Genomic DNA, 15,378 nt, shown 5'->3' on the forward strand with positions numbered 1-15,378 from the left:
AAGCGTAGGCCATTCATCCGCCCACAAAATCCAAAACGATATTCCATCCAACATAACAAAAAACAATAACCAAAGAACAAACTCCTCTATTTACCTCAAAAAGTGCAGGAACCCAGAGACAAAAGGCCTAACCGCATCCTGAAGAACCCAACGAGCCAAAACTTTCAAGTTTCGCCTTTGGGATCCAGCAACCGGTTGGCCTTGAGCTAAAAATATCTTTCTTGCTTTCTTCAGGACATCACCAGGGCAAGGAGAGCCATGCGGCAGTAAAGTCCATATCTCATCTATAACGGTTCACATGTCAGCAAATGCGATAGACGAACAAAGGCTGGCGCACAGCCGACGGCAATGGACCATCCAAACACTTACCTGTCTGAAATAGGCTGCTCGCTGATCAAAGTCAATCTCCTCCGCAATCTCATCGTTCCTGGGGAGCGGGTGCATCACAATCATGTTAGCCTTGGCCTGGCGTAACATGGCGTTGTCGATGCGATAAGCCCCCTTCACGGCTTCGTATGCCTCCTCATTGGGGAAGCGCTCCTTCTGCACGCGGGTGCAGTAAAGAACATCGCTGCGCGCGACTATCTCCTGGGTCAGAGTCTCTGACTCGCACAAAAGCTGGCCACGCTCTATCAGCTGGTTCCGGACGTAGGCCGGGAGAGCAAGACCCTTGGGCGAAACGAGCTGGATGCGGACCTCGTAGTGGCGCAAGAGATTGGCCAACGAGTGCACTGTCCGTCCGTAGAGCAAGTCACCCACAAAAGTGATGGTCAGGCCCTGCACGGTACCCAACTCCTCACGGATGGTGAAGAGGTCCAGGAACGCTTGAGTGGGATGCTCTTTGCTTCCGTTTCCTCCGTTGATCACTGGCACTTGGCTAAACTTCTGCGCGATGTCAACACTCTGTTCCTGAGGGTGCCTCAACACCACTGCGTCACCATACTGGCCAAGAGTGCGCAAGGTATCTTGCAGTGTCTCGCCCTTCTGGACCGACGAGTGTGAAGTGGAAATTGCAATGGTGCGGCCACCAAGGCGTTGCATTGCAGCGTCGAACGACGCCGAGGTGCGCGTAGAAGGCTCGTAGAAGAGGGTGCAGAGCACACGTCCGCGGAGTACGTCCAGGACACCATCCCTCTGCACACCAAGGCGCATCTCTTGCGCAACAGTGAAGAGGTGATGCAGATCGCTGCGCTTGTAGTCATGCACCGAAAGCACATGTTGGTTCTTGAACCGAGACGGCGCGGAAAGCAGTTCGCCCAGCGACGAAGTCTTCATAACCGGCGGAATGCTCTGGGAAGGTATCTCAATGTCGACAGCAGACTTGTTTACGACAGGCGACAGTGCTGACATGGCAGAATCGATGTATCTCGGCCGCAGGATAGGACGAGGCCCTGAGGACAGCATAGACTGGCGCCTAATTACAGGGCTCTCAGGAGTTTGCTGGGCTGGTTTGAGAGGTGGCGACATGGGGAGCGAAGGCAGAGCGTTGTGAGTGGACATGTCCTTGCCCATAGGCGAGACGGGGAGAGCCTGCCCATCGAGGCACACCACCTTGCCTTCGAAAGTTACCCTTTGCACGGAGCCTCGAACTTGCCTGCCTGCGAATGGGGACCAGTTGGCGGACTTGGGAAGTGTGTACGATCGGTTCAGTTCCACCTCAACCGAAGTACCGAGCTGCTCGTGAAGCTCAAAGATCTCCATCGGGTTGTCATGGAGGCGAGCCTTGATATCATCCATAGTCAACTTGCCCTCGGAGACCGATGTGAGCAGCAGTGGGAGGACGTCAGCGATACCGACAGAAGCATCGGTATCATGCGACAGGGTGTGGGCTAGCTGGTAAGGCAGACTGCCAACAGAGAACACGTCAATAGTGCTCATGTGCTCCCACAAAGCCTGCTGATCCTCGTATGTGGGAAGCAGTTGTTGGCAATCGGGATAGTCCTTCTGCGACAGGTAAAGGCAGTAGACAGACACGTCACAAGTGACCTTGAGGCCTTTCTGCTTGCTCAGCTCAATGAGCCTGATATCATCCTTACTAGTCACACACGTGACGTGGATACGTCGGTTGTGAAGGCTTGCCAGCAGCAGAACGGAAGCAAGGTCTGTTGTCTTGGCGTCCGTGACGATGGGCTTGTGGGTGGGCCAAGAATCGAAGTGAGCCGTCACAGCAGCTACCTTGCTGATGTTATCCGACAAGTGGTTGAAGGGAATGAAAAGCGACCCAACCTCGGCCATGACCTGGCTGATTTGATCCGAGTTGCTCGAGGTTGCCGAGACCGACAAGTTGAAGTCGCAGAAAGTGCCCGATTTGGCGTTTTGCTGTGCGACCTTGAGAGACTTTGCGTCTGTGATGGCGCCGTCTACGCCGACCGGCATAATCCTGATCATGCTGAAGCCAGCGGCTACAGATGCCCCGGTAACAGTGCTCAAATCCTTGCTGCCGAGAGATGCGATACCCGGAACAAAGGCCGCGATGTTGATCAGACTAGGCAGAATCATGGTACGATGGCTGGTCTGGTAGTCTCGCAGTCCAACCTCAAGCTCGAAATGCCTGGCAATAGCTTCAACAAGAATCTTAGCGTTCTTGACATTGGTAACCAGTGGAATCTGGTAGTCGACAGCCATTCTGCGGGTCTGGTATCCCTTGCTCATGTAGTTGGCGGGACGCCTGTACTTGTTGCTTGAGGGAAGGTTGATGTAAAGGTCAATCATATTGTTGGACAAGTGTTGAGTGAGCGAAAACTCTGACTTCTGTCCATCGTCCTCAGAGCCCAGAGCCTCCAAGTATTGCACCGGGATACCGTGCTCCTGCAAGAAGTCGGCTGTACCGGCCGTCGCGAAGAGCTTGTAGCCGAGCCTTTGTAAGTTGGCAACCGACGGCAGCATTTCCTTCTTATCCTTGTAGGATCCAATAGACAACAAAATGTTGTTCCTTGGGATCTTGAAGCCAGTGGAGAGCAAGGCCTTGAGATACGCCTCGTACTTGTCTCTTCCGAAACAGGCGACCTCTCCGGTTGAGGCCATCTCCACACCCAGAACTGGATCAGCACCCGAAAGACGAGAGAAACTGAACTGAGGAACTTTGCAGGCGACGGCGCCCGATGTTCTCTCTTCTTCCGGATAAGCATCAAAAGGCACGCTCATGATGGCCTTGGTCGCCATCTCGATGAGGTCCACACCCATGACCTTGGAAACGAACGGGAATGACCGCGAGGCACGGACGTTACATTCGATGACCTTGATGTCGTTGTCCTTGGCGATGAATTGGATGTTGAATGGTCCAGTGACATTGAGGGCACCTGCGATCTTGCGAGTTGCCTCTTCAATCCTTTCAATCGTCGTCTTCTCAAGATCTTGGGGCGGGAGGATGAGTGTTGCGTCTCCGGAGTGAACACCAGCGTTTTCAACATGCTCGGATATGAAATGACCAACAACCTTGCCATCTTTTGCAACGGCATCCATCTCGATTTCCTTGGCGTTTTCGATGTACTTGGTGATGACCACTGGGTGCTCGCGAGAAACCTCGGCAGCCTGCTTCAGGTAGGACTCGAGGTCGGCCTCCGAGTAGACAGTGTTCATGGCAGCTCCCGAGAGAACGTACGATGGGCGGACAAGAACCGGGTATGACACTGTTTGACAGAACTTCTTGGCTTCCTCGAAGCTTGTCAACTCCTTCCAGGTGGGCTGGTCCACGCCAATCCTGTCAAGCATGCGAGAGAACTTGAAGCGATTCTCGGCCGTGTCTATCATCTCTGGCGAAGTTCCCAGGATCTTTGCTCCGTAGCGGTGCAGCGGCAGTGCGATGTTGTTAGGTGTCTGGCCGCCCATGGCGCCCAGAATGCCCTTGGCAGACTCCATCTCGTAGATATCAAGCACAGTCTCCAGGTTGATGTTCTCGAAATAGAGCTTGTCTGCCTCATCATAATCCGTGCTGACAGTTTCAGGATTGTAGTTGACCATAATGGTCCTGTAGCCCTGTTGACGCAAAGTCCTAATCGCACGAACCGAGCACCAATCGAACTCAACCGAGGAACCAATACGGTACACACCAGAGCCGAGTACCATCACACCGTGGTCATCAAACGAGATGTCGTGCTCGGTTGCGTTGTAGGTGAGATAGAGATAGTTGGTGAACGCTGGGAACTCAGCTGCGACAGTATCGATTTGCTTGACGAAAGGTGTAATGCCTGCTTCAAGCCTGAGAGAGCGGACAGCCAGCTCGTTGGAGCTCCAGAATTTGGCCAGCTGCCTATCGCTGAAGCCGAGACGCTTAGCTTCCAGCAGCAAGTCAGGACGTCCGCTTATGTCGTCCTTGGAAAAGCCAGACATGGTTTTGGCAAAATCGCTCAGGCCCTTGAGTTTGTTGAGGAACCACTTGTCGATCTTTGTCATTTCCCAGATCTTGTCAACAGTGTATCCGCTTGCCATCGCATTTGCAATGGCGAAGAGACGCTGGTCTGACGGTGTTTGCAGCTCGTCATCGATCGACATGAGAGCCTTGGTCTCGTTGAAGCCGAGGTTGTGGAAATCAATGGCCCGAATTGCCTTTTGGATGGCCTCCTCGAAGGACCGACCGATGCTCATAACCTCACCAATACTCTTCATGGACGAGCCGAGCAAAGTTGACACTCGGGTGAACTTCTTGAGATCCCAGCGGGGCATCTTGACCACGACGTAATCCAAAGATGGCTCGAAGCAAGCACATGTCACCTTGGTAACCGTGTTCTTGATCTCCTTGAGGGGAATACCAAGACCGAGCTTGGCTGCAATGAAGGCAAGCGGGTAGCCAGTTGCCTTGGACGCAAGGGCAGAGGATCTCGAGAGACGGGCGTTGACTTCGATAATGCAGTACTCCTTTGAGAATGGGTTGAGCGCGTACTGGATGTTGCATTCACCCACAACGCCCAGGTGACGAATGACATTGACTGCGGTAGTCCTCAGCATGTTGTAGTCCTCATCCGACAGCGTTTGCGAGGGAGCCACGACAATGGAGTCGCCGGTGTGGATACCAAGGGGATCGAAGTTCTCCATGTTGCAGACGGTGATGCAGTTGTCCTGTGCGTCACGCACCACCTCGTACTCGATCTCCTTCCATCCTTTCATACTCCTCTCAATGAGAACCTGGGGACTGGCCGCCAAGGCCTTGTTGCAAAGGTCAAGGAGCTCAGCTTCGTTATTGGCAAAGCCACTTCCGAGACCACCCAGAGCATATGCTGCTCTAACAATGACGGGGAAACCAATGTCCTTGACGACCCTCATGCACTCGTCCACGCTGCTTGCCGACGCGGACTTGGCACATTTCTCTCCAATCGACTCCATGCTGCGAGCGAAGAGTTCACGGTCCTCGGTAGTGATGATGGTCTCAATAGGTGTTCCGAGAACCTTGACGCCAAGCTCCTCAAACTCATCCTTGAGCTGAATACCCACGGAGAGAGCCGTCTGGCCACCGAAGGTCACGTAGATAGCATCGGGACGCTCGTACTTGATGACTTTACGTACGAAATCGGCGTTGACTGGGAGGAAGTAGACCTTATCTGCCAGACCCTTGGAGGTCTGAATGGTGGCAATGTTGGGGTTGATGAGCACAGTGTAGATGCCCTCCTCCTTCAGAGCCTTGATTGCTTGACTTCCAGAGTAGTCAAACTCTCCAGCCTGTCCGATACTCAGGCCACCACTTCCAAGAACCAGGACCTTCTTGACGTGCACGCGAGGATGAAGCTTTTCGTTCTCTTCCATGGTGCCGCCGGGAAAGGTGACAGGCTTCTGCAGAAGACTGCTGTCGACGGCGCACTTGACCACAGTGTTGATGAAGACGTCGAAGAGGAACTCGGTATCACGGGGACCCGGTGTGCTTTCGGGATGGAATTGCACACTGAAGTGAGGCTGGTCGACGTGCATAATACCCTCGTTGCTGCCGTCGTTGGCGTTGACAAAAAGTTCCTTCCAGCCGGTAGGAAGCGTGGCTGCGTCAACCGCGAACCCGTGGTTTTGCGATGTGATATGGCATTTTCCGGTCACCATGCTCGTGCAGGGGATGTTGTGACCGCGGTTTCCGAACTTCATCTTGACTGTTGTGGCACCGGAGGCCCTCGCCAGCAGCTGGTGGCCCAAGCAGATTCCGAAGATGGGAGTCTTGTTTGCAGCAACTGCGGCAGAGATACGCTTGACGGTGTCCTGGACTACAGATGGGTCGCCAGGGCCGTTTGATATGAAAAGACCATCGTACTCGGTACCCGCTCCCTTAGACACATCATAGTCCCAAGGGCATACTAGGACCTCAACGCCGCGCTTGAGGAAGCAACGCAGCTGGTTATATTTCATACCAACATCGAGACAGAGGATGCGAATCGGTCGGCCGGAGGGATGCTTCAAAGCAACATTTTGCGGTGGCTTATAGAGCTTTGGCGCCTTGATGGAGACTGTAATGACAACTTGTCAGTTACCAATCCAAACTTCTGTTCTGGCGAGGCTTTGGATCACTTACCCTCGGCGACAAGGTTCTTCTGGTTGGGGTTCACCCAGTCAACGGTCTCGAAATATTGAGCCCAGTCTGGAGTTGCAAGTTTCGTTATGGAGAGCTCCTTGCCGCTCTCGGTGGCAGAGGAACGCTGGAGCAGCATGCGACCCAGCATACTTCCGTGGTTCCGGATGTGCTTGGTTAGACCTCTCGTGTCGACACCATACATTGCGGGGATACCCTGCTCCTTGAGCCATGTTCCCAAAGAGGATGTGGCCAAGTAGTGGGAGTAGTCCTCGCCGGAGTATGAGGCGGCCACGAGACCGGCGATGTGGATCTGTGAGGACTCAAAGTGGGCAGGCAAGTCTCCCAGGAGCTCATCCATGGTCTCACGAGATGGAACTCCGTAGTTTCCCACCAGAGGGAAAGTGATCACAAGGATCTGACCTCTGTAAGAGGGGTCAGTGACCGACTCTGGGTAGCCCACCATTCCAGTCTGGAAAACGAGCTCGCCGGCGATGCTCTTGGGGGCGCCGAAGCTGTAGCCCTGGTAAGCCGAGCCATCTTCAAGCTCAAGGCAGATGAGCTTGTTGTCGCTGGCCGAGTCGACGATGCGGGCCGAAGCCGGAGGGAACACACGGGCAGCCATGACGACTGCTGCTAGAGGGGTGGGTGCCCCGAGGTGGTGCAAGAGTCTCCGAATAAAAATAAAATAACAAGATAGAGGAGAGTGACGAGCTTGTGTTCTCTTGCTTTCAACGGTGTTCAGACTTCAGGCATTCGAGCTTCCGTCTTGGCCTGAAGCTTTACGACCGATGAAAGGGAGAGGGGAGAAGAAAAAGAGGAGGAAAAAAAAAAAAACCATGATGGTATTCACCAGATTCTTTAAGACATTCCCATGGGATTCTGGGACCGGCAGAATTCCTACCCCACCAAAAACTTTTTTTTTTTTTTGCGGCGCGCACGTCAGAGCTGTGCTTTCTTTGGCCAATTCCCATGGCCGTAGAGGTTAGCGGCGCCACATTTGGTGCGGGGACTGCCCCTGCCACCCTGGATTTGTGCTGACCGCCTTTGGTCTGTGGGCCTACGTTTGACTCGGGACGCCCTGCCTAGGCGGTTAAGCTCTGAAATGTTTACAGTCGTAGCCCGCTCTTCGTCCCGTATAGCTGCCGCTAGGAGCTCCAGGCGGCCAATCACGGGTGCATGTTGTTGTAGCGGGTATCTCCACTATCGAAAATGTTGCAGCCGGCTCTGTGTGAGGGGCAGCAGGTGAACTGCGATTGCAAAGAAACTTCACCACTGGGACAGATGTCTGAGAATTCAACTTTTACTTGATGAATCATCGTATAGGTTTTGTTTATCCGAAATACTAGGCAAACTAGGCAAGAGGGATTATATTAAGACAGTGCCACCCTGGACGCCAAAATAGTTGCACATAATACACAAAGTCAGCTGACCTCCAGTTGCCAGCAAACCATGAACAAATTTTCATGGTGTCCCTCCACAAAGCTCCACAAAGCCAGCGCAACGACTGTTTGTATATGCTATTAGTAGTGCAATGGTTTTAATTAAGTTTTTCAAGCTAAACTATCACAAATGTTTACTCTGATATGGTTTTGCTGGTGTCGCGCTGCATGCTGATTTGAAGGACTTCCAAGACAAAAGAGACCTAGACTGGACACGGAAAGCGGGGCCAGACGTGAATCTGTCAAATCAATCAATCTCGTTGGCGTGATATGGTGCTCCGATTTGGGATCTGATCAAGTAATATCGGTGGAGCATGTAATGCTGTAGGAAAGCATATTGCAAAGTACCTATGTCGTAATTAGGACCTATGCTTAACTGAAGTCATAATTTGTGATATTCATGTATAGCAAGCAGCCTTATACCGGGTATGCTGTGGTATGATGTTCCAATAATTTCACTCAATCATCCCATCTGCAAAAGAGTAAACAATCATACGTGAAGGTGTGGTTGCATTCAAAAAATACTAGCGTGCCTTCGTGCATTTTGACATAAACATTGCTGCCCTAGTGATCACGTAAAGGTGTTTTAGTCGCATGCAAGACATCATGCGACCGACTCTGACAGGATTTCTTCGCACTTTGACATGTACAAAGTACTTGATGAGTTCTCATAGACCAGGGACTTTGCTACCGAGTACATGCCCTATCGACCTACCAACCTTGGATAGGCGTGGATTGCCCAGGCAAACACTCTCTCACTGGCTCATGTCACCCCTGGGCGGCTGCAAATTAGCAAAACGGATAGCCGAGTTGCACGAAGAGCAAGTCCAATCACTAAGATCCAGCACTTTCTTTGTGGTCGCCGGCGATCGATCTTGGGTCATGAATTATCGCAAAATATCTTCCGATTCGGGCTTGTTTTTTTTCTATCTTTTCTTCCTTCTTCAGCTATCCACCTCAAACCCTTGTTGCAAGCCTCGCATGGCGTGGTCATCGGGTTGTCCGAGTCAGACAAAGTCCATGGGAACGAGATACAGGCCAGCTTGCCAAGTGGGCGTCGACCAATGCAAGAAAACGCAATAACCGATCCAGTAACCCCACACCGAAGACCTTGCAACGGTGGAGAGGGGCGCAGCGGGCTAATTTTGCACGGTGCTCCTGATGACCCTTATCGTTGCCGGCGCCGAGAGAAAAGCAACCAATTTTGAGGCCACCCCCGGTTGATTTAATAGAAGCAAAGCGGATCTTGTCGCGAGTTGCGCGCGACGGCTGCTGGCTGAGCTTTTTCTGTTTGGTCTTTTTCTTTTTTTTTTCTTTTTCTTTTCTCTGGACCTTCCGGATGGGACCTGGGGGTCTTTTTTTCCACACAGTCGCAGACAGAGCGTCTTAGACAATGCTTCATTCTTGGTAGAGTCTCGTGTACATCTTGTTCTTGACACAGGTAGTCGTGTCGCAGATCTGAATAAGGTGTTTGGGGTTTCTATTCATTTTTCCCTCTTGTTGACAACTCTCCATTTTCCACCTTCCTCCTCTCTACCCCCTCCCTCGCGCATTGAATGTGTGTCGATGCAGTGATCTTTCAGTCAACTTTTTCTCCCTGCAGAGGGCTTTGACCCGAGGCGGCGCGGGTGCTAAAAGATGGTGTCAAGACTGTTCCGCCCTTTCCAGGGGAGCAGCAGACGCAATGAAGAAGAGGATGAGAGGGAGCCTTTGACAAGTCCGGGCAGTCGCCAGTACTTGCGAGCGCCTGTCCGACATGCCGTAGCTGACTTCACAGAGGCCGATGACGACGATGACGAAGAAGATGAAGAAGATTCCCGCAATGGAGACCCTGAGCGCACACGTAACGAAGAGCAAGAAAACGAAGATGGTTTTGTTCCTCGACGTGATCTCCTGCCTTTGTTTGCCGCTTCTCATTTAGGTAAACTTCCCAGAGAAAAAAGAAAGAAAGAAAAGAAAAATCATCCCAACTGGAGATGACCAAGCCTTGTCCTCATCGCTAACTGTAATTGCGCACTTGGTAGATTCATTGCCCATATACAGCATAACACACGCAATTCGAATAATTGTGCAAGCGCGAACCGAAACCACGCTCACATGGGAGCAGCTGAGATCGCCCCAGGTGTCTCAGTTTCTCCTGAAGCCCATGCAGATCCAAATACGAACACAACACTTCTCGAGAGCAACGCTGTATGCGCTGATGGCCAACTGTCTCAACTTCCAAAAGGAGGCGGTGCTCTTTCCAGGCAACGCCGGGGCAAACAATACAAGAGCGAAGGTGTGCGAGCTGTTGGCCATCAAGCTTCTGAAGGAGTATACCACCCGCGAGTTGATTGATGCCCTCTCATACGATTTTTATCCACTGCAGGGCCTGCCCGGCGTGCAGACACCGGCTGGGAATCCGGGTCGGCCTAAGACGGCGGCAGCCAGAACATCGACTCTCGAGGTCGCGATCCGGGCCTCGGCAAAACACTTCCTTGCTCATCCTCTTGTCGTGCAGCAGCTTGAAGCCATCTGGAACGGTGCAATAGTGTTTTATTCGGCTGCAGATAGCCTCCACCGAGCCACTTTGTCCCGGCAACGCAGTGAGGGCCGACAGAGAGATCAGTCCGACGTCACGACTCCTCTCTTGGAGGCCCAACAACGTAGCAAATGGAGCCAGCCCCAGTCTCCACCTCCAGATGCCCTCATTGGCGGCCACCGTACTGTGTCTTTGTACAACCCGAGAGATGCCTCACTGTTCAAGCTCTCTCGACTTCGTGTCCCACGGTACAGACATTTCTTGTCTACACTCTCCCTGGCGGTGCTCATCGGCCTCTTCCTGGCTGTCTTGCACCAGCGGGCGACTCGCATCTCAAGCTTGGAGCTTATATTTTGGTTTTGGAGCGCAGGCTTCATGCTCGACGAGCTCGTGGGATTCAACGAGCAGGGCTTTTCGCTCTACATCATGAGCTTTTGGAACATATTCGACCTGGGAATTCTCCTCATGCTCATCTTGTACTATGTGCTGCGACTTTACAGCGTCTTCTCTGTTGATGCGACAAGACTAAACGACCTCGCTTACGATGTACTTGCCGCCAACGGGATTTTGCTACTTCCTAGGATCTTCAGTGTGCTCGATCACTACCAGTACTTCTCGCAACTTTTAATAGCCTTCCGGCTCATGGCTCTGGACCTTGCAGCAGTCTTGGTCCTTGTGCTAATTTGTTGCAGTGGCTTTTTCGTCTTCTTCACCATGTCTAAGAGCAATGGGGACAAGGCCGATATCGCCTATAGGATCTTCCAAATCTTGATGGGCTTCACTCCAGCTGCTTGGGATGTTTGGCCGCACTATGACATACTCGGGAAGATGGTCATAGGGCTCTTTCTGACGATTTGTCACTTTGTAGTTGTGTATGGGTTCCCCTTTCTCAGGATTGAATTGTCTCTTTACTAACATACGTCTTGCGCAGAACAATACTAATCACGGTCTTGACCAATTCATTTATGACCATCGCATCCAATGCCAGGGAAGAGCATCAGTAGGTCTTGCTACTCTTGGGGTTTGTTGCTTTTGCTGCCTGGACTCTTGCTAACCCGCCACAGGTTTTTGTTTGCTATTAACACGATATCTATGGTGAAGAATGATGCGCTTTTCTCTTACATTGCACCAGGCAATATTCTTGCCTGGCTACTCACGCCGCTGAGATTCGTCTTGCCCCTTCGGCAATTTGTTTATCTCAACCGATTCGTCATCAAGGTGACTCACTTTCCTCTGCTATTCTGCATATACGCATATGAACGCTTCTTCTTGGCTCCCTCCATGTATGCCCCAACAGATCTGGTGGAAAATCCTGGTCGGGGTCAGCAGCGGGCCATGTCGCTGGCAGACCCAGCGGGGAGGGGTGCACTTTTCAGTCCAAACGTGCGAGTTCGCGAAGAGTCCGTCGTTGGATTCCAGAAGGATCATGCCTTGGAAGAGGTTTTCCGCAGAGCACCGGGTCTCACGACATTGCGGACACAGAGGAGAAACGAACGGAGGAAGACACAGACTGCCATCAGGCACTGGATGGATCAGAACGAAGGCTATTCCGAGTCGCCCCAGGTAGGGAATCTTTCAGCCATGGGGAGCAACTTCGGGGGACCGGAGTGGCAGCGAAGAATCAGTCTCAGTAGAGATCGGCCACGGAGGTTCACAAACATGCCAGACGTTCGGTCTGTCGCTAGCGATCCAGCAGATCTTATATCCAATGCCCCGTACCCGAGCTTTGCCAATCCTCGATACGAGGTCAGGTCTAGGTTCGCACGAGCCGAGGCTGAGATGAAAGACAACACAGACGCTGAAGGCGATGGTGACGACGAGCTTGTCACCAACGATGACGAAGACGAGGACGACAAGGCGACAAACACGGTCGACCCTGTGCGGCAAGCTTCGGCCGAGGTGTTTGACGAGGACTATTTCACAACGCCAGTCACGGCACGTTTCGGGGTCCTAGCAGGCAGCTCTCCAGAACCACTCCGTGAACGCGGACCGACCTCTCCCAAGCCCCGTAGAGGGCTACATAACCGGACTCTCTCTACCAATACGATCTTGTACAATCCTCCGGTTCAAGCCTCGCCAGAAGCCGGTCCATCTTCACTGGGCTCACAGGTTGCACGACCAACCAAGTCTCGCCCTGCAAGTAACCGACCAACCCCTGCAGTCACGCCCGGAGGTGCTTCAGAGCATCGTTCACCGCGCCGTTCAATCGTATACCATCCTTCCGCCCGCCCGCCTAGACCGATCCCGCCCCCGAGAGACATCCACACTGCACCAAACCGTGCAGGTCTGGGTCCGAGCCTCGACACGCACGCCCGGAGAGCGCAGCGTCGACTGTCATCGTATGACATTGGCCTCGACGGGGAGTCGGAAATGGCTTCGGCGTCAGCCATAATCCCAAACGCCGCAGACGATGCGCTGGTCGGGGCCATGCCGAGCAGCTTCGTGACCCAGATGGCCATGGCGACGGGCATGCGGGAGAGGCAGCAGGCGGCGGTCAGCCGCGACAACAGCGATCGCATGAGTCGCCTGGTCCTCGCGCGCATGAAGACGCTTGAGGAGGGCTTCGCCGACGTGATCCGCGAAGTCAGGGTTCTGCAGCAGAGGTCCAGCGGCAACCCCAGCATCCAAAACTCTGGCGAGGAAGACTACTGGAGGGCCAGTCCCAGGAGGGCAGGCAGCGGATCTGGCCTCATTGAAGTCGCCGGCCGGAACCGGGTGACGAGATACTACTCTCGGGGGAACAGCGCCTCGGCCGCCCGCGCCATCGCGGCGGCGCGCGAGCGTCCTGCCAGCCGCCTCAGCATGAGAGAAGACAAGGTCGGGATGCCGGCCGACGCAAAAGGAAAGGGCAAGGAGGTAAAGACGCCGGCCGAGTACGACGACACGGACGATGATGTGGGTTTCGACGACAGCTTTACTAAGAGAGGAAGCTCTCTATGAACGAGAAATTTCTTTTGGAAGCTTGGGAAGTTTTAATACAGTGTAGAACTTATTTGGAGGGGGACGGCAACGCTACTTTTTACAACTTGGCGTGCATTTCTTATCATATGCATATCATATGGAGGCGTTGTGGCTTGAGTGGTTTTTTTTTTTTTTTAGGCCAATTGTCGTGGATCTTGCTTCATTATGATTTCTAGAAGCATCTTGCTTATGGCGTTTTGGATGGACCCTGTTTGGACATTGGGTGGGCTTGCAGTTTGAGTTTTGAACCTGAACAAACTACTTTGACGTAATTCTTGAAGAATCTCGAATCATCTTTCTGGGCACTATATTTACCGTTCCCCACTGAAAAATACCAGAAACTCCCAAACGCCAAATCAAGTCTGACCGTATATGCATGTACCTGACCCCCTTACAACCAAAATTTGTGTCCCAATACAGACTGACGCTTCTGTTCGGCATTGTCTGTCATGAACCACCCAGCAGACTCTACGAGACTTGGTTTTGTTTCGTCCCTCCTCTTTCCAGAAACTCAAGTCTTGTGTACACCGACAAAAGCCGCGGCTTGTTGGTCATCATGTAGCAAAATAGAAAATGGGAACAAAAAAACGTCGTCTCAGATGCCGCCACCGCTCCGCTCAACGCTGACGTAGAAATTGGGAACTGCCGAGTTCTTCTGTGCCATCTCGTTCTTCTTCAGAGCATCGGCGCGAAGCTTGATGACCATGCCAACAGCGGCGGCTGAAGCTGCGACGGCGACGACCCGGCGGTTTCGGCTATTGAATGGAGGAGTTGTGTCAGCAATGTTTTCTTCCGGCTTGTCGAGCTGGAAGATCAAAAGATCCGGGAAGGGGGGAGCCAAACATTAGTGAGGGAGCCTGGCCGCGGCTCAGAGGAGCTTTTGCTTGGTGATCCATGATGAGTAGTAACTTGTGTTGAAATACGAGAGATCGGTCTGGGCAGCCTGCTGCCTGTTCTTTTTCTTTTTTTTACGAGAGATGGATTGAAAGGGTTGCTACTGGGATGATACGGAGATAGATGGGTAGAGAGGCGAGTTTGTAACTTTGGCTAGTCTAGACGAACGTTGTGGACGAATGTTAGACGACCTAGGCTGGTAGGTGAAGTGAGTAGGGTCAGGAGCTAGTAGGGATGAGCAAAGTGGCGGCTACTCCGTGTATATATATATATCAAAGAAAGCTGCGTAGCCGTAAGCTACTGTAGTGCATACGGTATTCGGTGAAAGTTTGGTAAAATTACGTACACAACCCGGTTGATGGCAAGGAGGCCAAGGTCGGGCTGAACACATTTAAACTGGACCGTTACCACTCGATGGGGAGAGCACAAGATAGAGTTCCAGGCTCCTTGGCGAATTTCCGCAAAGCAACTGGAACCCTGGCTCACTTTGTTGGCAGTTCACCGCATATTTTGAATCGGAATTGATCGGGCGGCAGAAAGTTGTTGGGACCTTTGGGGGCAGGCAAAACGGAGGTAGCAAGAGCAAGACGAGCACGCGACCACAAGTAGAAAGGCGGGAGGACGAGCGGAGGCTTGAAGCGGAGTTGGGGGAGCTTTGTGTCAATCGGGTTTAGCTTTGAAAGCTCTCCGCGTTTTGCCCCAGACTTGAGCTTCCCTGTGTGCACTTGGCTGTGCTGTCCAGCAGTACTCAGTAGCTTGCCGAATGGATGCATCACTGCGGGGTCGAGTTTGGGCCCTAGCGTGTTCAGGGGTTACCTCGCCAAACTGTCGCTCAAGGGTCGTGTGGGAAGTTCACTTAGTAAAGCACCAATCTTGACAGCATCAACCCACTCCTTAGGGCTTGGAATATCATGTCAGTCGTGCCATCATAATCGACGCTTTGCAGATGTGTTACTACCACACAGTCTGATCAGGACGGCGTATATTCTTGATTAGGTGACATGGATGGGAAGCACGAAGAAGTCATTTTATTTTGCTTAGGCTTGCCAACAATTCAAATCCAATGGTTTGTACCAGAT

At 52.5% G+C, this 15,378-nt stretch overlaps 4 protein-coding genes across 4 annotated transcripts; 2 read left to right on the forward strand and 2 right to left on the reverse strand.

The window, feature by feature from the left end:
* Window positions 1-230: 230 nt before the first annotated feature.
* Window positions 231-7,106, reverse strand: PpBr36_01052 (uncharacterized protein; the record flags this gene model as incomplete). The annotated part of the gene is made up of 3 exons (XM_029888241.1): window positions 231-284; window positions 370-6,419; window positions 6,485-7,106. The coding sequence occupies 3 exons, from the start codon at window positions 7,104-7,106 to the stop codon at window positions 231-233; spliced, it is 6,726 nt and encodes a 2,241-aa protein (XP_029752629.1).
* Window positions 7,107-8,323: 1,217 nt separating this feature from the next.
* PpBr36_01053 (uncharacterized protein) lies at window positions 8,324-9,558 on the forward strand (the record flags this gene model as incomplete). Its single annotated transcript, XM_029888242.1, has 3 exons — window positions 8,324-8,359; window positions 8,652-8,802; window positions 9,527-9,558. The coding sequence occupies 3 exons, from the start codon at window positions 8,324-8,326 to the stop codon at window positions 9,556-9,558; spliced, it is 219 nt and encodes a 72-aa protein (XP_029752630.1).
* A 3-nt stretch (window positions 9,559-9,561) lies between these two features.
* On the forward strand, window positions 9,562-13,384 carry PpBr36_01054 (uncharacterized protein; the record flags this gene model as incomplete). The annotated part of the gene is made up of 4 exons (XM_029888243.1): window positions 9,562-9,844; window positions 9,948-11,316; window positions 11,376-11,444; window positions 11,509-13,384. 4 exons carry the CDS (start codon window positions 9,562-9,564, stop codon window positions 13,382-13,384), a joined length of 3,597 nt encoding a protein of 1,198 aa, XP_029752635.1.
* A 616-nt stretch (window positions 13,385-14,000) lies between these two features.
* Window positions 14,001-15,072, reverse strand: PpBr36_01055 (uncharacterized protein; the record flags this gene model as incomplete). The annotated part of the gene is made up of 2 exons (XM_029888244.1): window positions 14,001-14,160; window positions 14,786-15,072. 2 exons carry the CDS (start codon window positions 15,070-15,072, stop codon window positions 14,001-14,003), a joined length of 447 nt encoding a protein of 148 aa, XP_029752636.1.
* Window positions 15,073-15,378: the final 306 nt, after the last annotated feature.

The sequence above is a fragment of the Pyricularia pennisetigena genome, chromosome 2, assembly GCF_004337985.1.
Source record: "Pyricularia pennisetigena strain Br36 chromosome 2, whole genome shotgun sequence".
NCBI classification, from domain to species: Eukaryota; Fungi; Ascomycota; class Sordariomycetes; order Magnaporthales; family Pyriculariaceae; genus Pyricularia; species Pyricularia pennisetigena.